Below are 27,989 nucleotides of genomic sequence, written 5' to 3'. Positions count from 1 at the left end.
TCGCGGGCGCGTCAGAACCTCAGCCCTCATTTTCTGCAAGGCTTGGGTCTCAGCACGCCACAATATGCAACTAGTACAGCCGCCAGTCTCTGCGTCGCGTTGATTAAACACATAATGCCACGATACTCCTACCGCTAGCGTCGTGGTCTCTCACGACGCGGCTCGAATACGCGATGGCCACTTTTCGAAATCCAGCACCCTTGCACTTCTTCCAGACTGTAACCTTGCAGATCTTACGATGGTCATATCCTAATAGATGAAAACAGGCTATAAGTCTAGCGCTTTAAGATGGTGGACCACAATGCTCGTCCGCAGGCACCGCTTGCCACAAACGATGCTCGTGGCTGGCTAGTGAACACGAGAATAACCCAACAATGATTTCATCGAAAGCCAAGTGAGGGATTGGATCGTTGTTCGTTCCTCAAGTGGACACCTCCTTAGATTCGAGGGGCAACCCTAGACAGTAGAAGAACTCGCTGATCTTGTCTTCATCTCACGGTTCCTGAGCTCTTCTATCCCCAGCAGTTTCTCGTGCTGGAGACATAATAGTTCTACTAGCAATTTTCCTTCCTCACGAACTGCATAAAACTCAGTACTGTGTCTCTTACACGTCTCTTGACTCTTGGCATCGTAAATTATAGTAAGTGCCCTTGCTACATTGTTGCTGACATACAGCTTGATCCAATACCTTGCATCCACTTTCGGTACGTTTATTCCTTCGTCCCTAGGTTTGAATGCCTCGACAAGTTCTTAATTTCGGGTTACGATTTGTTCTCATCATCAAACCATCCATCCTTTTGTCCTCGCAGTGTTTAGACTACTAGGTTGTCTTTCGCTTACTCCATATTGAGACAGTGAAGAGCAACCTGTCGAAATGGAGCCTGAAGACACTAGTCACGTGGAGAGTCTCCAGTCAATCTGGGCTCATGTTTTGAATCTGCCACGTGTTGCACTCGATCAACCATTCCTCTCAGTTGGCGGAGACTCCATCTCCGCGATGCAAGTCGTGGGCCAATGCCGCAAGGAAGGTATGAGTCTCGGCGTACAGGAAGTCCTGCGGAGTCGATCCATCATCCAGTTGGCGAACGCTGTCAAAGAGGTCGAAAGCTCCTCTTATGAGCACGAAGAATACTTCGATGAAGAATTTGATCTTTCGCCAATTCAGTCTCTCTATTTCCAGCGACCGAATACACACGGACATTTCAACCAATCATTTTATCTTCGAGTAACGCGCAGGACGGCTGCGCAACAGTTCCAATCAGCAGTGGAGCAATTGATTTCCCGCCATTCTATGTTGCGTGCACGCTTCTCATTCTCGGAAGAGCAAGGCTGGCAGCAGCGTCTCACAAGTTAGTCAATCTTCGATCTACACCTATAACCGTCGGCTTGGTGCTAACTTCTCAGATGATATCGCGGGTTCTCATCGCTTTCGACATTCTACTGTTTCATCGCAGGGTGAAATTGACGCCTTGATTGAAGACTCGCAGCAGTGCTTTGATCACAGTAATGGCCCTTTGTTCGCTGCCGATTTCTTCGATTTCGGTAACGAGCAATACGCTTTCCTCACCGGTCACCACCTTGTTGTTGATTTGGTCACGTGGCGACTGCTACTGGAAGAACTAGAAGAGATACTGAAAGGCGGACAGTTACTTGCGCCTGCTCTACCATTCCAGAAATGGGCTGAATTACAGAGCGAGCATGCAGAGACTCTTCAACTGGACGAGGTTCTTCCACATGTCAATGTTCCTGCGCTAGACTTTTCGTACTGGGGTATCCAGCACGAAGATAACACATACGGCAATGCTGGTCACGCTAGCTTTGAACTGGACACGAATCTCAGCTCTGCATTCTTGACTACCTGTCATACCGCCTACAAGACGGAACCAGTAGAAGTCCTGCTCGCGTCGTTGATTCAGTCCTGGTCTCACGTTTTCACCGATAGACCTGTGCCTGCTATATTTAACGAGGGTCACGGACGTGAGCCTTGGAGCGCAGATATCGATATCACTCGTACGGTCGGCTGGTTTACCGCATGTAAGTCGTCTTTCCCCCCATATTCCCTAGAGTTTCGAGACTTTGTATCTTGCTTTATACCTTGTCATCTGTAAACTCTGCAATTGGCCACTCGTGTGTACATCGTGATAATTGCCAGCAACCACTATAGACATATGTACTACCTAGCGTTCAACAGCCTTAGCTAACACATTAAATAGTGTCCCCAATTCTAGTCACGCCTTCTCAACATCCTACGGAAACTGTACGCAAGACCAAGGATTTCAAACGGCGGATTCCTGGCAACGGGCGGCCCTACTTTGCTCGGCGATGTCTTACCAAAGACGGCCGCGAGCAGTTTAAGACCCATTGGCCGATGGAAATTTTGTTCAACTATCTGGGCCAATATCAGGTATGCACCTCGAATCTTGGACGTATGAAGCTTGTTAATTCTCTTGGTAGCAACTTGAAAGGCCCGATGCTCTTCTTCAGCCATTAGGAACTATGGCTGGCGAGACGGGAAAATCTGGCGGAACATCGGACTTTGGTCACGACACCTGCCGCTGGGGACTTTTCGAAATCTCCGCCTTCGTTTTTAAAGGGCATCTTAAGGTTGCATTTACATTCAATCGCCATATGGAACATCAGGGCCTCATACAGCAGTGGATCTCTGAGTGTCAGACGACCATTTCCAAGATGATTCAAGGGCTTATTTTTCTGGATCCTAAACCAACCGTGAGCGACTTTCCTTTGCCGTCATTGACAGAGGACAGTTTCTACTCTATGCTAGAGAGACTCTCAGGCATGGGTATCACGGAATCCGACGTGGAGGATGTTTATCCATGCTCAGGTATGCAGGAGGGTCTCTTGCTTTCGCAAACAAAAGATGCTGGGTTTTACGCTGCAGCTACGCTACATGAGATCAAGACTCCGAATGGCCCACTCTTGTGGGAAAGCGTAGTCGACGCTTGGCGTCAAGTTGTCAGGCGCCATCCAGCGTTGCGAACCGTGTTTCTCGAGAATGTTGGGGCAAAGGAAGGGCTGTACAACCAAGTCGTTCTCAAAGACATAGCTGCCAACATCGTACACATCAAATGTGAGAATGAGCTAGATGCTGTTCGACATATCGAAGAGCAACGCTCGGTCAGTTACAACAATGGTCGCTGTCCCAATCATCGCTTCACGATCTGCAACACGGAAGATGGGAGAACTTTCTGTTCTCTGGAGATCAGCCATGCTATCATGGACGGCCACTCGATGAGTATGCTCGTTTTTGATCTTCAGAGAGCATGTGAAGGCCAGCTTCGTTCGGGTGGCCCGCCATATAGTGACTACATATCATGGCTGATGAAGCAGCCTCAAGAGAGTAGCTTGGAGTTCTGGAAGTCGTACCTTGGCGGCAGCGAGGTTTGCTCCTTCCCCGTTCTACATGATGGAAGAACGATCGAGAAGGAATTGATCTCTATCCGCATGGACTTGACCAGCATCGGATTGCCAGACTTGCAAGGCTTCTGTAACACGCATGGAATCACGCTATCGAACGTCTTCCACACCGCATGGGCTCTCACTTTGAGCTGTTATGTGGGAAGTGACGATGTCACATTTGGATATCTTACCTCGGCGAGAGATTCCGAGGAGGTTTATGGTGTCGAGGACATGTGTGGCCCTATCATCAACACGCTAGTTTGCCGCGTGAATCTTACCAACGGCTCTCGCTGTCTCCTTGACGTTCTCCAGGATGTACAGCGAGACTACATGGAAGCTATACCGCATCGCCATATTGCGCTGGCTGATGTCCAGCATGTTGTGGAGCTGTCCGGCGCTAGTCTGTTCAATACCGCCTTGTCTTATCGCCGCCTACCCCAGGAACAGCAAATTGACGACAGCAGTCTCCGAATTGTGGAGGTCCGGCCGATTTACGACCCAACAGAGTAAGTAATGCCCTATCCAAAAATGAAACATGCAAGTGAACCTCCTGCTGTACCTGGCGTATCTCTATATTTGGGGTAGATTGCAAAAGAAAGATACGCAAGGTACACGAAGGGGGGTTTTTGTAGTTCTTCTATCGCCCAAACGAGTATTCGCTAATGATTTCGCCTTAGGTATCCAGTCAGTCTCAATATCGAAGTGGGTGACACAGCTGCAGCGGTCGATCTGGACTACTGGACGGACCACCTCTCTGCAGCGCAAGCGGTCAATGTCGCCAGTACTTTCGCTCGTGCCCTTGAAAATATCGTCTTCAACGCCAAACGTCGTATTTCCGCACTGGACCATCTCAGTCCAAGGCATTTGGAACAAATCCAGAATTGGAACGTGATACCCGCCACGTTGAACGAGTGCGTGCATCACATGTTCGCAAAATGGGTTGCGACCCAGCCCGATGCCCCAGCAATCTGTGGATTTGATGGCAGCTACACTTACGCTGAGCTTGATGCCGTCACCAATCGTCTAGCGCATCATCTCGTCAAGCTGGGCGTCGGCCCTGAGGTGTTTGTACCCACTTGTTTCGACAAGAGCGCTCTTGCAGTGGTTGCTATGCTTTCTGTCCTCAAAGCAGGTGGTGCAGCCGTACCACTCGACGCCACTCATCCAAAGCCTGCTCTCCAAACGCGTTTAGAAGACGCAGGAGCTCAAATAGTACTGACGACACCCTCGCGAGCGGAAAAGTTTGAGGGTCTCATATCAAGCGTGGTAATAGTCAACTCCGCCTTCTTGGAGAGTCTAAGCGCAATTGATGGACCAGCTTGTACCAGCATCCAGCCGCACAATCCAGCCTTCGTCATCTTCACTAGTGGGAGTACTGGTCGGCCCAAGGGAGTCGTGCTCGAGCATTCAGCTATAGTTACTAGTGCGGAGGCCCACGGCTCAAAAATTGGACTGGGTCAAGGTTCTCGTATGCTCCAGTTCGCCTCGTACACATTCGACAACTCGCTAGAAGAGATGTTTACAACCCTTCAGAGAGGAGGCTGCGTGTGCGTACCTTCTGAGGCTGATCGCGTCAACGACCTTGGTGGAGCTATCGCTAGACTGAACGTGAATATCGTGGATCTCACGCCTACTGTCGCTGCCTTACTCACTCCTGCGGAAGTTCCCACCCTTAAACGCCTCTGTCTTGGTGCAGAACCTCTCACTAAAGCATTGATTGAGTTATGGAGGCCGCATGTTTCCGTCATGGGTCAGTATGGCCCAAGCGAAGCCTCTATCAACTCTGCTTGGAGAGATTTCAAAGACGGTGGCGAAGCCACCAATATCGGAAAAGCCATCGGATGTGTTTCTTGGATTGTGGACCCGGATAATCGCAACCGTCTTGCGCCTATTGGCTGCAAAGGAGAACTACTTCTTGAAGGACCTATTTTGAGTCGTGGCTATCTCAATGATGTTCAGAAAACGCAGGCGGCGTTCATCCTGGACCCTGAATGGGCATGCACAGCGGGACCAAAGGGACGAAGGTTCTACTGTACCGGTGATCTGGTTCAATACACTTCAGATGGAGAAATGATGTATTTGGGTAGGAAAGATAGTCAAGTCAAGGTAAGCACATGCAATGTGATCGTTTAGCCCAGCCGTCACAGACACTAATGATCCTCAGCTGAATGGCCAGCGTATCGAGCTTGGCGAGATTGAACACCACCTCAAACTCAATCTTCCGTCCGGTGCTAAATCCGCGGTTGAGTTAGTCAAGTTCAATGATAGCAACGCTACGAAGGCCCTGGTAGCCTTTATGTGCTTGAACAATGAGTCAGCCGCGTCCAATAATCATGGACTGCCCTTGATCAGCGAGATGACGGATTCAGTGCGGGCGGTGGCAAAGCAAGTAGAAGTTACCCTCGCTAATGCGTTGCCGGTGTACTACGTACCAACTATATTCATGCCCGTCACGAACATGCCTATGACGACATCAGGCAAACTCGACCGCAAGGTGCTGCGCCAGCTTGCTACGGAAGTACCTGAGTCACAGTTGACCCCCTTTCGCTTGGCTGGCAAAAGTGGCCGCGCGCCTTCAGGCCATGTCGAGAGTATGTTGGCTCGCATATGGGCATTGGTCCTGAAGGTGAGCGCAGACACAGTGGGTGCAGAAGACTCGTTTTTCCGACTTGGTGGAGATTCGATCAGCGCAATGCGGCTTGTCACAGCGGCTAGAAAGGAGGGCCTTTTGCTGAATGTGGCCAATGTTTTCGCACAACCGAAGCTGCTAGAGATGGCAGCCACTGTTGTTGTTCTCTCCTCAGATGAGCTGACCACCGAACTTGAACGTGACACCGCTCCCTTCGAACTCCTTCCCGAGAACGCAAGACAGCGCATCACCGATTTTGCGGCGTCAGAATGCGGCGTCATCTCAGACTCCATCGAGGATATTTACCCATGCAGCAAACTTCAAGAAGGCCTCATTATGCTCTCAAACAAAGATCCAGGGACATATGTCGTGCAGCCTATTTACCGCCTACCATCCGATATCGACTTGGACCGCTTCAAACAGGCATGGCAAAGTGTGTTTGCAACGGAGGCTGTTCTACGCACACGTATCATATACACTGAGCAAGATGGCTTCCTGCAAGTCGTGTTGCGAGAGGAGCTGAAGTGGCATGCACTAGCAGATCTCCAGGAAATCAATGAAACAACTCGACAGCTCCCGGCGAAGAATGGTGCTCCTCTTACTACATTCACTATTGTAGGTGAGAATTCAGTTGCGCCTTGCTTTGTATGGACTGCGCATCACGCCGTGTATGATGGCTGGAGTTGGGCAACTCTGTTCCGCAGGGTTGAGTCTTACTATCGCAAAACGACACAGGATGTGCCACCTTCGGTCCCTTACACACGTTTCATCAAGTACCTGTCTATTCTTGATCAGAAGCAGTCTGACGAGTTTTGGTTGTCCAACCTCGATAACATGACCGCCCCCCAGTTTCCCAAGTTACCGTCCCCGGGCCACAGGGTAGAGGCCAACAGCCAGCTGTTACATGTCGTGAACATCACTCGAGAGCCAAGTATTGAGGTCACAATTCCTTCAATGATCCGCGCAGCGTGGGGTTTACTACTGGCTACGTACTCCGGGTCCGACGATGTGTTGTGGGGAGAGACAAACAGCGGACGAGAGGCGTCCGTTCCCGGTATCGAGTCTGTTATCGGCCCGACAATTACAACTGCTCCTATACGACTACGGCTGAACCGTCGACTTACAGTGCACCAGTATCTGAGAGAGACGCAGCGGCAGTCCTCGACTTCTTTGCCTTACCAGTTCGCCGGTCTACAACACATTCGCAAACTTAGTTCTGAAACGGCAGTAGCTTGCGACTTCCAAAGCTTCCTCGGAATTGAAGTAGGTGACAGCTTGCAAGATGCTGACAGTGCTTTGTGGAACATGGAGAGTGCTAATACTATTGGCACGGACTTCTTCAGTTATGCTCTCATTTTCAACTGCCAAGTAAAACCGGACAGCGTGCACATTGAGGCTCTCTATGACAACCAAGTCATAGAGCCGTGGCTTGTTCAACGCCTCCTGCAGCAGTTTGAATTCATCCTTACTCGTTTCAACTCTGTTGAAGCTCTCGATCGAGCTTTGGACGACGTTGGTCTACTCAACCCCGCCGACCAGGAAGCCATTACTGTGTGGAATGGCAAGCCCGTTCATGTTGTCAATCGATGCATCCATAGCGTCATTAAGGAGGACCAGACCACTGTACGGCCTACTGCCGCTGCTGTTGAAGCATGGGATACTGGCGTTATGACGTACCGAGAGCTCGACGAACGGGCTACTCGGCTTGCTTCTCATCTAGTGTCACTAGGAGTAAAGCCGCAGCAGTTCGTTCCGCTCTGTTTCGACAAATCAGGTTGGACGATCGTCGCCATACTCGCTGTTCTCAAAGCTGGAGCAGCTTTTGTCCCTTTGGATTTTGAAGCGCCAATTCTCCGATTACGCGAACTCGTTGGGGACGTCGAAGCCGAACTGCTCCTTTGCGCGCCGCAGTACGAGGCTTTATGCATGTCCATACCATGTAATACCCTTATCGTCAACCGAGAGACCACTGAGCAAGGCCATGCCCGTCTGAACAAACTACCTGATGTTCAGAGTGATTCTCCAGCTTACGCTTTCTACACTTCCGGTTCGACAGGAAAGCCTAAGGGCGCTGTGATTAACCACTCTCACTGGGTCACAAGTTCTACAGCATTTGCCCCGGGATGGGAAATGTCAGAAACATCTCGAGTGCTTCAATTCGCTTCATACACCTTTGATGCCTGCTTGATTGAAATATTTAGCACATTGATGTGTGGCGGCACTGTCTGCGTGCCCGATCAAGCATCCCGAACAAATGACCTCGTAGGAGTTATCAACAAATTCAACGTCAACTGGGCGACGTTGACTCCTTCGGTTGTGCGTATGATGCAGCCCTCCCAAGTCCCACAGCTCAAAATGCTCGTGCTTGTTGGGGAGGCGATGTCACAACAAGACCTACATACCTGGGCGGACCGTGTCACCCTTGGCAATGGCTACGGTCCGACCGAGTGCGCTGCAATTTCCACTTCTAATGTTATGACACTTCATACCAAGCCGAACAACCTTGGCAAGGCAGTGACAGCGCAAGGTTGGATCGTTTCCAAAGACAACCATCATACGATTTTGCCAGTTGGGGCTATTGGAGAACTGTTGCTTGAGGGCGGTGCTGTTGGCGTTGGGTATCTCAAAAACCCAGAAAAAACAGCACAAGCTTTCATAACCCATGTAAAGTGGCCGAAAGGACTACTTTTTGACCGACTGTCAAGCAAGTTACGAATCTATAAGACCGGCGATCTTGTGATGTACAACGAGGATGGTACAATGCTAGTAAGTAATAATCGGTGAGAAACACTTGATCGTGCGCTAACATCAGCAGTATCTTGGCCGGAAAGACTCGCAGACCAAAGTTCGCGGACAGCGACTGGAACTCTCCGAGGTCGAACATCATCTTATGGACGACGATCTAATTCAGAATGCCCTTGCTTCTGTACCTACCGCTGGGCCTTGCGCGAAGCGGCTGGTGGGTATCGTATCACTTCAGAATTGCCCACCGTCAACGACACTGGGGCGAGAGCTGCAGATTCTTACCCACGAGACCGCTTCTCTCAATATTTTTATTATTCGTGACCATCTCTGTGAGCGATTGCCATCATATATGATTCCGTCTCTGTGGGTTGCTATTCAGCAATTCCCATTGATGCCCTCGGGCAAAATGGACCGTAGATGCGTACTACAATGGCTAGAGAAAATGGACAGGGACACGTATCGGGCGATCTCATCCCTGGGCTCAGGGGCCCCCCAAACGGATGCGAGTGCTGTTGAGCGAAAACTACAGGCAATCTTCGCGAATGTCTTGAACCTACCTTCGGAAGACGTGCGCCTCACCCAATCATTCTTGCATTTAGGGGGCGATTCTATTGCAGCCATGCAAGTGTCCTCGAAATGCCGAGCGCAAGGCCTAGCCATGAGCGTACAAGACATCATTCGTTCGAAGTCAATCACTACACTCGCGTCAACCGTTGATGCATCATCGCAGGACCGTAATCTAATAACCTCCGAAGCGCAAGAGTACAACTTCCCTTTCGAAGTTTCGCCTATTCAGAAAGTCTTCTTCGATACTGTCGGCAATGCGCATAACCACTTCAATCAGACAGAGATTTTCCGTCTTGCGCGAAACTTTGACTTGGATGAGATCAAACACGCATTAACTGCACTGGTAGAGATTCATCCCATGCTACGTGGGCGCTTTGCTAGGGATGAGTCCGGGACCTGGCGTCAGCGAGTCGAGAAGGATACTAAGAAGTCCTTCAGGCTACGCCAACATCACGTACAGGTTGCCGATGATGCCACGCTTCGCCCGATCCTCGATGCTAGCCAGGCAACGTTGGACATTATGAAAGGGCCAACTTTCGCAGTCGATATCTTTGAAGCCAACGCGACATTCTCTCAAGCCATAGCTCTTGTTGCTCATCATTTGATCATCGATGTTGTCTCTTGGGGCGTTCTTTTGGAGGATCTGCAAAATCTCCTCAATGGAATTAACCCTCCACCGCAAAGTCTTCCATACCATGCATGGCTGCAACTGCAGTCTACGCAAGCTAAACAAGAGACTGCGAAAAGGGTTTTCCCTATCGGCGATATCTCACCCACGAATTTTGACTACTGGGGAATGGGAGACAGTCGCAACGTTAGCGGAGACGCTATAGAGGAAGACTTTCAGTTGAGCACAAGAGACACAATGCTTCTACTTGGAGCCCAGGATGCGCTATCCACTGAGATCCTTGACATCTTGGTTGCCGCATTATTCGAATCCTTCCGCAAGGTGTTCCCAGATAGGACTACTATCACCATCCACAACGAGGGCCATGGCCGAGAGCCGTTCAAGTCTAGCCAAGACCTCTCCCGCACGGTCGGGTGGTTTTCAACTCTGACGCCCATTAGTCTTCCAGTGCCCCCAGAAGAGACAACTGATATAGTTAGCACCATTCGATGGGTAAAAGATGTGAGGGCTCGAACTCCCGACAAAGGTCGTCCCTACTTCGCCTACCGAAATTTGACTGAGGAAGGCCATACTCGTTTCGCCAGCCATTGGCCTGCCGAGGCCGTCTTCAATTACGTTGGAAGGCTCCAGAATATGGATCGCAAAGATGCTCTGTTTTCATCGCTAGACGGCATTGACTCACGTGAAATCGGAGAAGATGTCCCTCGCTTGTCGATTTTCGATATCACAGCAGCTGTATCCCAAGGTGCTATCAAACTTTCCTTTGGATGGAATCGACATATGAAACGCCAGGCCGAGATCCGCACCTGGGTTGCACAATGCAAACAGACACTTGTCGATGCCGTCGATGAACTCCTCTTGGTGCGTCCGGAACCCAGCTTAGGGAACTTCAAGCATCTTCCTCTGCTTTACAATGGAATGTCCAGAGTTACGGAGGCACTCCCCTCCAGCATGACCATAGCAGACATCGAGGACATCTACCCTACATCGCCTATGCAACAAGGACTTCTGCTTACGCAGTCGAGGAATCCTGAACTTTATACCTACCATACTATCTTCGAGGTGCAAGCAACAGATCGCAGTCAGCCTGTAGACCCACACAGACTCGCCGAAGCTTGGCAAATTGTCGTTCATCGGCATCCCGCCCTGCGCACTGTCTTCATAGACAGCGTCGCCAAAAATGGTTCAAAAGACCAAATCGTGATCAAGGATAAAGCTGGAAGGGTTCAATTCACTGAAGATTGTGCTGACATCGAAGTCGCTGACATACTGCGGGAACAGCCCGCAATCGACTGTCGCGAAGCCACTCCACCCCATCGCATGACTATCTGCAAAACAGTGTCGGGGAGAGTTTGGATCAAATTAGAGCTGAGTCATGTTATCAACGATGGCACTTCCATCTCCAATATCCTCGGCGACCTCGCTAGCGCATACGCGAGGAGGCTATCTCGAGCCGACGCCGGGCCGCTTTACTCGGACTACATTGCCTACATTTTATCCAGCTCTAGGGATACAGATGTTGCATACTGGACAACCTATCTTTCTGGCGTTGAGCCCTGCCTCTTTCCCGCCCTTAATGATGGGAAATCAAGGCCGCACGAGTCTGGGTCGATTGACATTCACCTTGGAGGCACCAAAGATATTTACGCTTTCTGCAAAAGGAATGGTGTGACACTCTCCAATGTTCTCCAGCTTGCCTGGGCCCTCACCCTACACTGCTACGTTGGCGCCTCTGATGTGTCCTTCGGACTCGTGGCATCGGGTCGTGACATCCCTGTAAAGAACATCGATGAAGCAGTGGGGTGTTTCGTAAACATGCTCATTGTTCGCCTCACGTTTTCGGACGAGACAACCATTTCTCACCTCCTTGAAGCTCTTCAGACAGGTTCTATGAATGCATTGTCTCACCAGGGCTGCTCACTCGCCGACGTTCAGCATGAGCTTAAGCTGTCTGCCCTTTTCAATACAGCATTCACGTTCCAGAGACGAAACCTCTCCCGCGACCCCGAAGAGACAGCACTTATCTACGATAACATGGAAGCAGCTGACTCCGGAGAGTATGCCGTCACAATTAATGCTGATGTTACTGATGAGAGTATATCGGTTGATTTTGGATTCTGGAAAGACAAAATTCTCCCCGTGCAGGCACAGAACATGGCCGACACTTTCCAAACGATTCTTCAAGATATCATTACTAGCAGTGCCGACACTCTTACTGTCGGCAACTTGGATATCTTTACCTCAGGCAGCCTCCGACAAATCATGGATTGGAATGTCGACCTTCCACTACCTATCCGCCGCTGTGTACATGAAGTCATTCATGAGCAAGCTCTCACAAGGCCGCGTTCTACTAAGGCCGTCGAAGGCTGGGACGGGACTTTCACTTATCAGGAGTTCGATAGAATAACTGATCAGTTAGCGACCCATCTACAGGCCATTGGTGTCACCACCGAGACCTTTATTCCTATTTTATTCGACAAGTCGTCATGGGCCATTGTCAGCATGATAGCTATCATGAAGGCTGGCGGCGCGTATGTTCCTCTTGACCCGAAGCATCCACAAACCCGCCTTTGTGAGCTCATAAACGACGTGGGTGCCAAAGTCCTGCTGTGTTCGCGAAACTACCATGACAAGGCGAGCGAAGTCGCCACTACGCCTCTAATCGTGGACCAAAGGTCTGTCCGAAAGATTTCAGTTCCCGCCGGAACGAAGCCGAAGTCCACAGCAAGCCCAGATAATGCAGCGTATTGTCTGTTCACATCAGGCACAACTGGCAAACCGAAAGGCACTATTATTCCACATCAAGCTTTCTGTACGAGTGCAGCTGCATTTACGCGTCGTATGAACATAAACGCAACCTCGCGCACATTCCAGTTTGCTTCCTATACCTTCGACGCCAGTTGCATAGAGATCCTTTCTGCGCTCACTGTCGGTGCCAGTGTGTGTGTGCCTACTGAGGATGATCGAATGAACAATCCCGCTGGGGCTATTCGTAAATTCAAAGCGAACTGGTCGCTGTTGACTCCATCTGTTCTTGGAACAATTGAGCCAGAGCGCGTACCTTGTTTGAAGACGCTCGTATCCGGAGGCGAAGCCCTACCTGGTCTCATACTCAAGAAATGGGGTAATAGTACATGTTTCATAAATGGTAAGTCATCTAAGTTGAATTGTAAATAATGCAAAAGTTGACACCCCGCAGCGTACGGCCCGACGGAAACCGCAGTTGTGGCCGCCACTAGCTACAAGTCTACCCTTGACCACAAACTGATCGAGACGGACCCTGGGACCATAGGCTTCGGTTCTGGATGCCGACTATGGATTGTGCATCCTCGAAACCACGATAAACTAATGCCTGTGGGAAGCGTTGGCGAACTGATTATCGAAGGTCCTACCGTCGCACGTGGCTATCTCAATGATGAAGTCAAGACTAACAAAGCTTTTATTGCCGACCCTAAATGGGCTTTAACTCTCCCTTCAGACAATGGGACTTTCCAAACTTCGCGCATGTACAAGTCTGGTGATCTGGTCCGCTACAATTCTGACGGGTCGGTCAGCTACATAGGCCGCAAAGATACACAGATCAAGCTCAACGGTCAGCGGATCGAGCTGGGCGAGATCGAGTTCCATGTTGGGAAAAACTTCCCGGAGTATGTGCAATCTGCAGTCGAGCTGGTCTCGCCTTCAAGCCGGAGTTCTGCCAAGGCTCTAGCCGTATTCTTCACTATCATCCAGAACCAGTCATCTGAAAGCGCAGACGTAATTCAGCGAACGTCTACCGACCTACCAGCTCCTGAAGAGCTACTTCTTCCCATGAGTGGGGAGCTTCGGGATCTTTGCAAGGCAACAGAGAATGGTCTTGGTGATTCTTTACCGCCTTATATGGTGCCTTCTATTTTCATTCCCGTTACGAAAATGCCATGGACGTCTGCAGGGAAACTAGACCGGAATCGCTTGCGAAATCTTGTCCAGGACATCAATCGCGACGCAATGGCGTTCTATCGGCTGACGAATGCGGTGAATAAGAAGCACTCGAGCAACGAATCAGAAAAGAAGCTGCACAAAGCAGTTTGTTCGGTGCTCAACCTACCTGCATCATCAGTGGGAATTGATGATAGCTTTGTGGTAAGGACTTTTGGCATGTAATCAATTTAACAATGACTAACGACGATCAGCGCCTCGGCGGCGACTCCGTCTCAGCGATGCGACTCGTTGCGAGTGCGCAGGCTGAACACCTGGAGCTATCTTTCATTGATATCTTCAAGAACCCCAAACTTGCAGACCTTGCCAGAATAGGCACCCGCGCGGAGAATTCCTATACCTTGGAGAAGGCTATACAGCCGTTTGAGCTGTTGCAGCCTCCTCTCATAAAAACAGAGGTAATGCAGGAGGTTGCGCAGCAATGCCGTGTGCCCAAGGATGATATTCAAGACATATTCCCTACGAGTCCGCTCCAGGACGCACTCATCACCCTTTCAATCAAGCAGACTGGAGCTTACGTCGCGCAACACGTCCTAGCGCTCCCAAGTCCCGTAGATATCAACAAGTTCAAGGCCGCATGGGAGAAGTTAATCCAGGAAACTGATATTCTTCGCACACGCATTGCCCAAATGCGGTCAGGCGCATTCGTACAAGTCGTTCCAGTAGACGATACCATCATTTGGCAAGAAGTATCCTCACTCCACGAAGCCGAGAAGGAGACTGCGCAGATACCCTCACACCTTGGAGGAAGACTGGCATCTTACACAATCGTTCGTACACTCTCCAACGAGAGATTCTTTGTTTGGACTGTGCATCATTCGCTATATGATGGCTGGAGTATTTACTTAATGCTTCAGCGAGTCCAGCAGATATACCAGACGGGATCTTCGAAGCTGACGCAGACGCCGTATACGAAGTTCATCAAATACCTTATGGATGCAAAGAAAGATGCGTCAATCAAGTTTTGGAAGGAATGCCTAGCTGGAGCCACTCCGTTCCAATTTCCACAGCAGTCTCACTCGATTTCAGAGAGGATATCCGAAGGGCAAACACTACAACACGCCATCAAGCTTGCTCCTAGTCGCCATGCCGATGTCACAGCCTCAAATGTCATTCGGGCAGCATGGGCTCTACTTCTTTCAGCATATACAGGCAGCGATGATGTTATATTCGGAGAAACACTCGCCGGTCGTGATATTGCTGTAACAGGTATCACCGATGTATGTGGCCCAACCTTGACAACTGTGCCCACGCGCGTCAAGATCAATCGCGACGCTACTGTGACAAATCTCCTTGGGAATATCTCTGCTACTGCGACGGACCGCATCCCTTATCAGCACCACGGCCTGTCTGATATGAAACGAATCAGCGACGAAACAGCGGCCGCTTGTGACTTTCAAAATCTACTCGTCGTGCAGAATGAGAACGAAGAACTCTCCGATTCAATCTGGTCGGTCTACGATAAGGGAGAACAGAGCGGTTTTTTCACCTATCCACTGGTGATTGAATGCAAAATGAGCAAATCGACGACCCAAATCATGGCACACTACGATGCAACTGTGATCTCAACTTGGGAAGTCCAGCGACTTCTCTACCAGTTAGAGTCTGTCCTGACCCAACTCAACTCAGTCATTTATGTCCGCGAAGTTCACGTCTTAAGCAAACAGGACAAGGATTTGGTACGAAAATGGAATCAGTATGAGCCAAAAGTCGTCGATGACACCGTACCTGCTCTATTCTTCAAACAGGTCGTCTCGCAACCTGACGCGATAGCGGTTTCGGCATTCGATGGAGAGTTCACGTATGCTGAAGTCGGTGATCTAGCTTCTCAGTTCGCCCAAGAATTGGTGGAGCTTGGTGCACGCCCAGACCAACTGGTTCCTATCTGTCTAGATAAGTCACGCTGGGCAATCGTCACCATCATGGCGATTCTCATTTCAGGTGCTGGCTATGTTCCGCTCTCACCAGCATATCCTACTTCTCGACACCGTCAGATAATTGAAGCCTGCAAAGGTTCAATTGTTCTATGCTCCCCATTATATGAGAACCGCTTCGCAAATTTGGCCGACCGAGTGTTCAGTGTGAGCGAGGCAAATATTCGCGAGCTACCTATTTGCCGGTCCCCAATCTTGTTGCCGGCAAAGAGCAACAATATCTGCTATGTTATTTTCACATCTGGGAGCACTGGGATACCTAAAGGAGTGGTTGTGGAGCATAGAAATATCGTTTCAAGCTCGGCTGCGATATGCAAGGGTCTCCATATAACACCCTCGTCGAGAGTGTTCCAGTTCTGCTCTTTTCTCTTCGATGTCTCGGTTGGTGAGACTCTCGCAGTTCTGATGTGTGGTGCGACTATCTGCGTTCCCTCGGAGGAACAACGCACAGCAGACCTTGCTTCTGCCATTACTACGCTACAGGCGACATGGGCGTTCCTTACCCCCTCTGTCGCAAATACTCTCGAAGGTCCCCATGTAGTTCCTACTCTGAAGACTTTGGTCACCGGAGGCGAGGCAATGACATCCGAAATTGTCGAAAAGTGGGCTTCAGGCCTACAACTTTACAACGGCTACGGACCTACCGAGGGCGCCGTGTTTGCCGTCACGAATGATCTTGTATCGGTCCAACGCGATCCGTCAAACATCGGCCGAATGCTTTCAAGCGGCAGAGCCTGGTTGACAAATCCGCGGGATCCCAATGAGCTTGCTCCTGTGGGGGCAGTCGCAGAGTTGTGTTTGGAAGGGGCACTCCTGGCCCGAGGATATCTGAATGAACCTGAAAGGACTGCTGAATCATTCGTCCAGAACCCAGGCTTCATGAAGGTGTTCTCCCAAGGTCCGTCTCGTACATATCGCACCGGTGACCTCGTTCGATACGCCCCAGATGGCTCTCTCCATTATCTTGGGCGCAAGGACAACCAGGTCAAACTTGCTGGTCAGCGCATCGAGCTTGGTGAGATCGAACATCATCTCCATGCCGATCACAGTGTTTGGCAAGCCGTCGTACAGCTGCCAAAGACTGGGCCTTGCGAGAAGAAGCTTACAGCAGTGCTAAGCTTCCGCAGCACGTGGAGCAGTGCCGTCGACACGAAGCAGCCGTGGCATCAGCTGTTGGTGGGGAGGGGGATACTTTCACAAATCAACCACGTCAGAGACAGGCTCTCCGATCTTGTACCATCGTACATGATTCCCACCATATGGATCGCTGTTTCTAGAATTCCGTTCTTGGCTTCAATGAAGTTCGACAGGAAACAAGTTGGCGCCTGGTTAGAGGGCATGGACGACACCACCTACCAACAGATACTCGAGCTCGAGGCCAGCGAAGATACAACTAACACTGCAGATGCAGCCATCACAACCCTCCGAAAGATATGGGCTACGGTTTTGAACAAACCAGTCGACGTTGTGAAAGCGAACAGGTCATGGCTATGTAAGTTGGCCTCCTTTCTCACATAACACCATTGACTAATTGTTCACAGCCCTGGGCGGCGATTCCATTACCGCCATGAAACTCCTCGCGAAATGTAGAAGTGAGGGTATCACCCTCAGCTTGAACCAGGTCCTTCGCGCAAAATCTCTCGCAAATCTTGCCCAAAGCGTCAAATCCACGACTGCTTCAAATCACGGCAAGGAACAGACAGACAAACACTTTGACCTTTCGCCTATCCAGCAGTTCTATTTCAAAACTAATGATGCCGAAAAGAACACCCACTTCAACCAATCGTCCACGTTGCGGCTTTCAAAGAAGGTAGAACCGACTGCCGTGAATCGTGCCATCAACTCTATTGTTGAATGCCATTCCATGCTTCGCGCCCGCTTTTCCAAAACCTATCATGGCCAGTGGCAACAGTCTATCACGTCTGATATAAGCAATGCATACTCTTTCAAGGTGCATGATGTACGCACTTTATCTGCCACCGTGGCCATCATCTCCTCTACGCAGAAGTGCCTCGACATCGGGAAAGGACCGGTATTCGCTGTCGATCTGTTTAACCTTCAAACGGGAGAACAGGTTCTCTTCATTGCTGCTCATCATCTTATCATTGACGTAGTCAGTTGGGGAATCATCCTAAGTGACTTGGAGGACCTTCTCATTTCCCAACCAGCCGTGTCACTGCAGAAAGAATTGCCATTCCAGCTTTGGTGCGAGCAACAATATGCTCATGCAAATGAGTCTCACCAAGCAGAGGCGATGATTAAACAGTCAATTTCTGTACTACCGGCAGATATCGCATTCTGGGGTATGGAGAAGCGAGATAATGTCTATGGCGACGTTGAGCGAGATCAGTTCTTCGTCGACAGGGATATCTCTGCCATGGCGCTTGACAACCACGCAGCACTCAAAACAGATGTAGTCGATCTCCTAGTCGCATCTATTCTGCACTCCTTTTCTCGCGTTTTCATCAACCGAAAGCCTCCAACTATTTTCAACGAATCACATGGCCGCGAAGTGTGGGAGTCTAGCAATCTCGACCTATCACGAACGGTGGGTTGGTTCACAGCTATGTACCCCATCACAGTCCCTATTGGCGAAGAAGAAGATGACGTGGTACATACAGTCCGCCAAGTCAAGGATTGTCGCAGGAAAGTCACCGACAATGGCCGACCCTATTTTACGCATCGGTTCCTGACGGAAGATGGAAAGCAACGTTATGCTGAACATGCGCCTATAGAAGTCTTGTTCAACTATTTGGGCAGGCAAGAGTCCTCGGAATCCGGTGACTCACTGTTTCAACCGATACAGTTCGACGAGGACGAGGAAGACGAGACATCGGACGTCGGCAGCAAAACTACCCGTATGGCGCTCTTTGAGATCTCTGCGGTCGTTTCCGAAGGCCAGCTGCAGTTGATCTTCATGTACAACCGCCGGATGAAAAACCAGAAAGGCATTCGAAGGTGGATCGCTGAATGCCAGCGAACGCTTGAAGAGATCGTCACTAATCTCGCCGAAATTAAAACGTGGCAGGCTACAATGGCTGATTTCCCGTTGTTACCGCTAGAATCATACAGCCGCCTCGACCGCGTTCTGAAGAGTCTACCTTCCATCGGAATTTCATCATACGACCAAGTCGAAGATATCTATCCTTGTTCCTCTATTCAGGACGGCATCATCCTGAGCCAGATCAAGAATCCAGAGTCTTACTGGTCCTCTACGACGTTTGAGATGAAGTCTAGACAGGGCCCGGTTGATTCGAAGAAGGTGGCTGAAGCGTGGAAGAAGGTTGTTGATCGGCATCCCGCATTGCGCACTGTATTCATTGATAGTGTATGCAGGGGAGGTGTCTTCGACCAAATTGTTATCAAAGATACTGGTACTGGTTTAATTAGGTACACCTGCGACGACTCTGAGCTCTTTGGTTTGCTTGACTCGATCAAGTACAGCGAGCTTAATGGCAAGAAGAAGCCAGCACTTCCACATCAAGCTGTGGTTGTACAATCGACCTCGGGGAAGATTGTTGTCAAGATCATCGTTAACCATGCTATCATTGATGGAGGGTCACTGGCAATCATTGGACGCGATCTTCAGGAAGCATACAAAGGTAGTCTTTCCAACGAAGAGGGCCCACTCTACAGCAACTACATCAGATACTTGCGTAATCTTCCCGCCAATGACGCGATCGATTACTGGAAAGGCAAGCTGGGCGGCGTCCGGCCATGCTACTTCCCCACAACATATCAGAATACCTCCAGGCAGCGGCAGCTACGTTCGCTAGACATGAATTTCGACCGGTTTTCAGAGGTCCACATTCTTGCTGGGAGGACCGATGTCACTTTCGCAAACGTTTTGCTCGCTGCGTGGGCCCTTGTCCTACGTTCATATGTTGGTTCCTCGGATGTTTGCTATGGTTATCTTACCTCTGGACGAAATGTTCCGATCAATGATATAGAGAGCGCTGTTGGGGCTTTCATCAACATGTTGGTATCTCGACTCAGCGTGACTCCAGCTCTTTCGCTACTCCTGGTCATTCAACAAGTGAAGAACGACTTCATCGAGTCTATGCCGCATCAACACTGTTCATTAGCTCAATTCCAGCATGACCTTGGGCTCTCTGGAAAGGCTTTGTTCAACACTGCTGTCTCGATTCAAACCCGCGTCACGACCGATGACTCGACACACGACAACGCTGGTATTGAGTTTCAGCAGCTCGATGGCCATGATCCAAGTGAGTTCGCCATTACGGTAAACATCGATGCCACGCGCGATGACGAAGCAGTACGATTTACATACTGGAGTGACGCCATAACCGATGGGGAAGCAAAAAATGTCTCCTCTCTCATGGCCAAGATCTTGGATCAGGCTCTAGTCAACGTCAATCAGACGGTGGCGGAGCTAGATGCTACCGTGAAAGGAAAAGCCATCCAAGCGCCTACGGCACATCTTACACTACCTAAGCCACGCCCGTCTATTCTAAGGTCACGCTCCAACACATCCTACACATCCAACTCTTCCGTGTCCCCATCCCGAACACCCAGAATAACCTTCCCAGATCTGTCCCCCGCAACCCCCCTGCCGCCTGAGACCCCAGACTGGAACGTCCTTATTCGATCAATCGTGAGTGAGATGGTGCCTCAGATTGTCGACCAGATTGTTGCGAAAAACAAACTCGCCACAGAGCCTGCTTCTGCTACGATCGACCAGATGACGAGTCAGATGACAGGATTTCTCACCAGAAGAGCCTCCCAATCATTGCGCGGACGACCAAATCTCGAAACAGGTTCTATACGAGGCTCTGTACGTTCTCGTCGGATGAGTGTTGCAAGTAACGCAGAAAATAGAATCCAAATCGCTGCCGACATGGTGGCCGCTGTGGGTGTCTTAGCCACTGAAGGCTCGAAATCGGTAGCGCCCGACTTCGTGGAGAAGAAGCTGCTTGGCTTATGGAGTGAATTGTTGGAGATGGTAGATGACACTATTGAACAAGATGATAGCTTCTTTGTAAGTCTAGATCCTGTCTTGTTGCAAGAAAGACGCTAACCATACAAAGCAACTTGGAGGTGATAGCATCATTGCGATGCGCTTAGTTGGAGCTGCGAGAGAGGAAGGTCTATCAATGACCGTCGCTGATGTGTTCAAAAACCCAACCTTTGCAGATATGGCTCGAGTAAGCTTTAAGTATATTGTTTCATGATCCACGCTCATAATAATCAGGTTGTTCGCGTAGCTGGTGAGCTCATCGACGAAGTCATGTCCCGTGCTGGTGGCGAATCGATAACTGGCAAGGATACCGGTGGACCATCAAGACCTACTTATCGACTCACCAAGCAAGCATCTTCGATTTGGGATGACTACCGTTCTGTAGTTTCTGAGTACAACGTCGATGGTAAAAGCATGGCTCCCAGTACACCCCCGGCTGAACCGGAGCCAGCAAGGAATGAAACGATGTTCAAGAAATGGCAAGGCTTTGCGTCCGGTATACAGCCATCGAGGCCACAGGTACAACGCAAGTCAAGCCAGAAGTCGCAAGTTCCACAAACAATCCAGGAAGGAGTAGAAGTTACTGCACCCAAATCTATCTCACTGCTCGGAGATCCGAACGTCGATAGCGTCATCTCGAAGGTACAGGTCTTCAAAGGTGGCATCTCCGACGTTTTCCCTGTGACCGATTTTCAAGCGCTTGCAATTACCGGGACCCTAATGGAATCCAAGTGGATGCTAAACTACTTCTACCTTGACGGTAACGGGCCTCTGGATCTCCGCAAATTGAAGCAAGCTGCGTTCCGAATGGTGCAAGCTTTTGATATCCTCCGGACCGTCTTTGTTCCGTATGGCGATCGATTCCTCCAGGTAGTACTCCGGAAGCTTCAACCAGATTTCATATACCAACAAACAGACGATGACCTTGATATGTTCACTACCAAATTACGACAGAAAGACCGCGAACATGGCCCACGTCTTGGCGAAGCCTTCATTCAATTTGTTGTTGCCAAACAGAAGCAGTCCGGACGCTACCGCATTTTCATGCGACTTTCGCACGCTCAGTATGATGGTGTCTGTATGTCGAGGATTCTTGGCGCGCTTCAAGATGGCTACAACGGCCTCCCTGTCTCCTCCGCTCCCAGCTTCGGTAATTTCGTGAAGGGAATAGCCAAAACTGTTGCTGGCGCACATGACCACTGGAAAGAGATCCTGCGTGGTTCTAGTATGACCGAGATTGTGAACCGCTTCGGTCCCAGTTACCAACGTTCCGCTGGCCGCACAGTCACGCTTGAACAGACACTCACGGTACCTACTTTGTCACGTGTCAATATCACCGCTGCTACCGTTGTGAAAGCTGCATGGGCTGCAACTCTTGCACGCGTTGCAAGTAAGTCAGACATCGTCTTTGGACACGTCATTTCTGGCCGGAACGGTAATGTTGCAAACGTCGAAAGTATCGTCGGTCCTTGCCTCAACATGGTGCCTGTTCGTGTAGTGTATCGGCCAGAATGGACCGTACTAGATCTCCTTCACTATATTCAGGATCAACAAATTTCCAACATGCCATACGAGTCTCTTGGCTTCCGGGAAATTACACGACACTGCACAGACTGGCCAGATTGGACCAACTTCTCCAGTGTCCTCCAGCATGATCAGAACATCCAAGAGGAGAACCCCATGATGCAGCTAGGCGGCGTCGAGTTTAATGTTGGCGCTGTGGGCTCTCAAGAAGATTTTGCTGACTTCTCCATCCACTCAACCTCCCGCGGTGGTAGTACACTCGAAGTCACCTTGACATACTCTCCGAATAGCACCATCACTGCAGAGTTTGCTCAGAACGTCTTCGAAATGTTATGCGCAAATACAGTGGCTTTTTCGGGGGATCCGCATACACTCCTGCCCTCACCATCTGAGCTTAGTTCCCAGAGCTCGACGACCATCAACTCCGATAAAATGCGGATCAAGGCAGCAGAGAAGCAACCAGTCGCCCTACCAACCGATACCGGCCTCTCTAAGCATGAGATCAACACCCTTGCAACTACACTCCGCGCCGCATGGGAGCAGATCTTGCATGACGAGCACGGCTCTCCAACACCAAGTGAACTAAGTTCCGACTTTTTCCAACTTGGTGGAGACATCATGGGTTTAGCCCAGGTTGCCTCTATTCTTGATCATGAGGGCTTTAGGGTTCGGGTCGAGGACCTGATCGATAAGAGTGTGTTTGTGGAGCAGGTGAGCTTGCTGGCTGTGGAGAGAAAGAAACAGATTGAAAAGGAGAGGCAGAGTCCCTGGGGTGAAAAGGTGAAGTCAAAAACTGCGGAGAGAGTGAAGACTGAGAGAACGGGAAGTGGATTTGGCGCTTTCGCAAGGAAGATGGGGTTTAAGGGTAAGGAGAGTGCGAAGGCTTGAGAATCATCTGAGGAAAATGATCTCTTCGCGCTAGCGGTTTCCTTCATAACATATGGCTGGCGTTGCTGGTGAGCGGGCGCTAAGCCTTTATGTTCTTTCATTCACGGTTGCTCTGATGCTGTATTGGTTGGTTGGCGCCGCTGGTTAGCGGGCGCATGGGTGACTTTTTCTCTGGCGTTGAGCCACACTTGCATGATGGCCCTATTTCATGAGCACATATAGATTTCCTCCTTATTATCTAGCCACTCTCACTTTCATCCAACTTGCGCTTTCTTCTCTGAATAACCTTCCCCTCGAAGTCAAGAGCCCACCGCCGATCTGGTACTGTATCTCCAAACTCTGTATTGCTCTTGTCTTCGAACCTAGTAGGGAGCTCTCCAACAAACATCGGAAACACATATTTACTATTCCCGCAAAGAGGGCAAGCGAAAACCTCTGCCATCCACGCAAACGCCTCGGTATGGCATTCGCTGCATATCATTAGTTCAATCTCGCTAAGGTAGTAGCCATAGTAGGACATGATAATTATAGTTTCGTAATTTTAATCGATGGGTATGGTAAGCATTGTATGAAAAGGAAAGGCATCCATATTTAAGTGATTATGGCATTTTTCTAGTGTGCTTGTTGAAAGGCGGGTCCAGTTGGAGATTTCTAATTCATGCCGTATGCCGCAGATGCAACACTAGCTCACCGACACTTCACATTGCTGCTTCCGGGTCGGAATTCAGGCGTTGATGTAGGTATCAAACGCTATAGGTGAATAGTGTCCGACGCGGGGTCTCATGTCAATAGTGTGACAGCTAGGGGAAAAGATCTCAACCATTCCATTTCAAGCCCATTCGCGATTTGAGGTAGTGCAATAAACCCCTTGGGTGCTACTAGGAGGCCGTTATATATCGAGCGCGTAACTTTCATTGTCAATGAGGAAGGCTCCACTATTGATTGTTCTGCCAAGAACATAAAGTTAATTGAGGATGTTAACTGAATATGGGTTTGACCTCGCTGACCTGAAGTTAGCTCGGCTCACCATGAGATTAGCTAGCTAGACCTGAGACTTCTCTCCCATTACAGCCGAGGTCCAACCTAGAGCTGGAAAATACGAGACCGGAAAAGAAATCCAAATCTCACTCAGACCTGAGTAAACTGTAGAGGCGGTGATTGCGATAATACTACATATACCGCAAGGATGATTAGGCATGTTACTGTAACATAAGTCGAAGATGTTACCTGACCATGGTCGCCGAGATCAGTCCCATGAGCAGGTGGCATACCGACACCTGTTTGATTATTGTAAATGTACTTGAATAGATTACGAAGTGCCTAGCACGTATTTATTACAGGGCCATAAGTGTAGAAGTTACCTGACCATGACTAGCACTGACCTGACCATGAATAAAGTTAACCTGACCATGGCTAAAGCTGACCTGACCATGAGGCGTGATGTCTCATGTATATCATATCCTATACAGGCTAGCGCCGTGGTCAGCCGAGGTCAAACCCATGGTAAGGTGACCTGCTGCCCGGTTAAACATGAAGAGCCTCATGCGATATGCCTGCATACTGACACGCCCTTCTAGGAGCTTTACTACGTTACTTCTACGCGATGTCTCGTGCGCGAATTAATCCCGATATGAGCAGACGATCAATCCCCCTCTTTTGTTGTAATGGGTGCGACTTATTGCACGTTTATTGTACATAAGCCACTCTGACATTCATATCTCTTCATTTTGTGCCCACTTGAAAATCGTACTCTACAACGAATACTCCGACATGAAGCGCGCTCTTTCCATAACTAGGAAAGGCAGTCACCAGTACTCCCACCATCAGCTAGCTACGCAGTGCCAGCTGACCCAAGGTCACGAATCAGCTCTTCAATTGGTGTCAGACAGGGTTGATTGGTGTCCGTATCCCCCGCACAGATCGCCGGGCTGGAAATAGCGGACCAATGACTTTAGCCGCCACCAGGAAACAGGAGGAAAACCTCGTTTCTGCTCACCATATGGGCGTATTTTACATGCTACTTTCCCCGAAATATGTTCGCGGAGATGATATGGTTGCCTTGTATACGCTAGGTCACATCGTCGTATGCGACACTCCGAAGTATAAAGCGAGCTGGTAGTCGTGCGGGAAAGTGAACTTGGCAAAGCAAACAGTAATACAATAATTGCAAGTGTTCGCGTTACGTCACTCGCTGCAAAATCAAGATGCTCTTTAATACTTACGCTCTTGTCTGCCTCTCTTTCCTTGTCGGCGTTCAAGCCGTTGGTCGCGCCATTGTAACAAATCAATGCGACGAGCCCATCTACCTCTGGTCGGTCGGTGGCTCCATCAGCGCGCAGAACACCATCGCGAAGGACACCTCCTACAGTGAGACTTTCCATCGCGACCCAGCATCCGGGGGTATCGCGCTCAAAATCAGCCCCCTTGAAGGCGGAATTTTCAAGCCAAATGCTAGCCAGACGATTTTCTCATACAACCTCGATGTCAATCAAATCTGGTACGACATGAGCGACGTTTTTGGTGATGGATTTGCCGGGCGTACCCTGTCAATCAAGCCGACAGACTCAAGCTGCGATGCGATTGCTTGGGGGTCTGGCAAACCGCCTGCAGGAAGCCAGGTCAAGAACTGTCAAGCGAGCACGGATTTGGAGTTGACGTTCTGCACGAACCATTGCTTGCCGAGTTGGTGTACGTAAATTTCGATTCAGATCTGATATTTGTGTCATGCTAATAGGTGTTATAGATCCGTGTGGAAACAATGCTCCAAATGATCGAAGGGTTTGTTGCACGCATTGCATTGGAAGCCATCACTGTGTTGCGCCACTATAAAACGTTCATGGGCGTGTGGCAACGTGAAATATATCCAATTTAATGGAAGGAAGGCGTCAGCGGCAAGTAATTACATAGTCTTAAAGTCATAAGTAGAGAGATCAATATTATTTCAAACTTTGAGTACTACTCCTCATTCACAGAGGATATGTATACCTCTTACCATTCTGTTAAAGCAGTAATTTTAAAATTACTCACCAAGTAGAACTGACGTGATCTAATGTTGAGGAGTGACGCCAAGTTACAATTTGGGATCTACGCTTTGGGGCTGAAAAAGGCAGCGGCAAGCAAATATGTAATCTACAGTGTATATTTTCTTTGCATATATTATCAGCTCTCCACCTCGAGTACACGGTAGGACGCCTCGCCAAACTCATGCTGATCGATCCCAGCTTTTCAGGCGTCTTGAAATCTTCTGATGGAGGGTGCATTCCAATGTCTCATCCATCTATCGCACCCCCTCAAGCACATGATTATATGGCACTTGAAGGAAGTGGCACAAATCGTTTGCGTCTGGGTCCAGAGGTGTCCTCATTAACGCCTTATAATGTTGGTTCCACGCGTCTATGCCCTCTGGGCGCGGTGGTCCTTCCAACTTAAGGAAGAACATCTCCAAGCTAATGTCCCAATCCCTCCAACTCTCCAACAACTCTAATTTATGTTTAGCTTGGTTGGAGGTATCGCTAAAACGAGACCAGTACCTCTCCGTGCTATCCGATTTCGAGTAGTTTTGGAACGCCTGAAGTGTGACTTTGAAGAAGAGCCGAATCGTGCGCAGTAATGGGAACGCGTTCTGCTGATTACGAAGCTTTTCAAGCCATTCGTATATAGATCCACACTCAGATGTGAAATCTTCAACGTAGATTTGGAGTGAGCGTAAGCTGTTGGGTAGCACATCGATCGGATCCGAAGGTTCATAAAGCGGAACTAGCGCATGGGCCCTTGATAGGAAGATGATATGGTCTGCTGATACTGAGAGCTGTCTCAAGTTCTGGAACTTCCGGAATCCAAGACGGTTTAACATGCCTCCGTAGGAAGTATCGACCACCTCCAAAGTCAGCAACTTTGGAGCAAAGGTATTGATTATCAAAGTTCGCCACTGAGGGATATTGCTGGAAGCGGTAGGCTGATAACCAAATATACGGAATCGGACTGGAATTCGTTGCTCGACGCACTTAGAGAAGAGTATACACTCGTTGATACAGTGATCTGATATGGACAGATGCTCTAATCTGGGACGAAGCAGAATCAAGATCGCTAAACAAGCAGATGTTCGTGATTCAGCACCTCTCGAGAAGTCTTTGATCCAATCTAGCCCGTAGCCTAGCCCACATGTCTTGATCATGACTTCCCCATAGGCTTGGGCGAAGTCGTCGCTGGTAGGGTACCAGATGTCGTCTGACCTATACCCCCTCCCTAAGAGATCAAGGTGACTCGGGAGTTTATGGATATGCTCGGGGTGTTCGAAAAGCAGTTCAAGGTTTCGGCACACTGCGTCCGGAGTGAGAATCGCGTTGCAAATGAGAATCTCTTGCGCCACGCCCCGGAAACGATGACAAGTGAGAGCGAGATTGCGGAGGTCCTTATTTCGGCTTCTACCATCCAGGTTCATCGCTATCGTGAGAAGGAGCTCATCTGGGAGCTGTAGGAGTTTGGGTGGCCCAATATTCGGTGGCGGCGCTGGTACAGCGTTGTTAAATGCTTCCCCAAAGCCATCTTCCGCGCGATGTGTGATAGTCGAGTGCTTGTCGCTCATCATGAGTGCTTGTGGTGAGCCAGGCTAGAGGTGGATGTTGAGATCAGGTTGAGGCGGGGTGAGTAGAATCACTTGTGAAGAAGGGTTTATGCATTCGGGGAGGTAGTCTGTGCGTT

At 49.7% G+C, this 27,989-nt stretch overlaps 3 protein-coding genes across 3 annotated transcripts; 2 read left to right on the top strand and 1 right to left on the bottom strand.

Moving 5' to 3' along the window:
* Positions 1 to 863: 863 nt before the first annotated feature.
* On the top strand, positions 864 to 23,504 carry K460DRAFT_309358 (nonribosomal peptide synthase). The gene is made up of 12 exons (XM_040930129.1): positions 864 to 1,349; positions 1,405 to 2,034; positions 2,214 to 2,404; positions 2,455 to 3,923; positions 4,095 to 5,523; positions 5,582 to 8,812; positions 8,862 to 13,134; positions 13,186 to 14,108; positions 14,159 to 17,390; positions 17,440 to 20,897; positions 20,947 to 21,063; positions 21,111 to 23,504. The coding sequence occupies exons 1-12, from the start codon at positions 875 to 877 to the stop codon at positions 23,286 to 23,288; spliced, it is 21,606 nt and encodes a 7,201-aa protein (XP_040791300.1). The 5' UTR covers positions 864 to 874; the 3' UTR covers positions 23,289 to 23,504.
* A 1,940-nt stretch (positions 23,505 to 25,444) lies between these two features.
* K460DRAFT_309355 (uncharacterized protein) lies at positions 25,445 to 26,220 on the top strand. The gene is made up of 2 exons (XM_040930128.1): positions 25,445 to 25,976; positions 26,032 to 26,220. The coding sequence occupies exons 1-2, from the start codon at positions 25,493 to 25,495 to the stop codon at positions 26,115 to 26,117; spliced, it is 570 nt and encodes a 189-aa protein (XP_040791299.1). The 5' UTR covers positions 25,445 to 25,492; the 3' UTR covers positions 26,118 to 26,220.
* Positions 26,221 to 26,565: 345 nt separating this feature from the next.
* K460DRAFT_353678 (uncharacterized protein) lies at positions 26,566 to 27,873 on the bottom strand (the record flags this gene model as incomplete). The annotated part of the gene is made up of 1 exon (XM_040931733.1): positions 26,566 to 27,873. One exon carries the CDS (start codon positions 27,871 to 27,873, stop codon positions 26,566 to 26,568), a length of 1,308 nt encoding a protein of 435 aa, XP_040791298.1.
* Between the last annotated feature and the right edge of the window lie 116 nt (positions 27,874 to 27,989).

This window comes from Cucurbitaria berberidis (genome assembly GCF_010015615.1).
Source record: "Cucurbitaria berberidis CBS 394.84 unplaced genomic scaffold K460scaffold_2, whole genome shotgun sequence".
NCBI classification, from domain to species: Eukaryota; Fungi; Ascomycota; class Dothideomycetes; order Pleosporales; family Cucurbitariaceae; genus Cucurbitaria; species Cucurbitaria berberidis.
This window is presented reverse-complemented; position numbering and strand designations above follow the sequence as displayed.

Coding starts and splice junctions, on each gene's coding strand:
- K460DRAFT_309355 (XM_040930128.1), top strand. CDS start 25,493: ATGCTCTTTAATACTTACGCTCTTGTCTGCCTCTCTTTCCTTGTCGGC. Junction 25,977..26,031: donor CCATTGCTTGCCGAGTTGGT/GTACGTAAATTT, acceptor TAGGTGTTATAG/ATCCGTGTGGAAACAATGCT.
- K460DRAFT_309358 (XM_040930129.1), top strand. CDS start 875: ATGGAGCCTGAAGACACTAGTCACGTGGAGAGTCTCCAGTCAATCTGG. Junction 20,898..20,946: donor AACAAGATGATAGCTTCTTT/GTAAGTCTAGAT, acceptor AACCATACAAAG/CAACTTGGAGGTGATAGCAT. Junction 21,064..21,110: donor CCTTTGCAGATATGGCTCGA/GTAAGCTTTAAG, acceptor CATAATAATCAG/GTTGTTCGCGTAGCTGGTGA.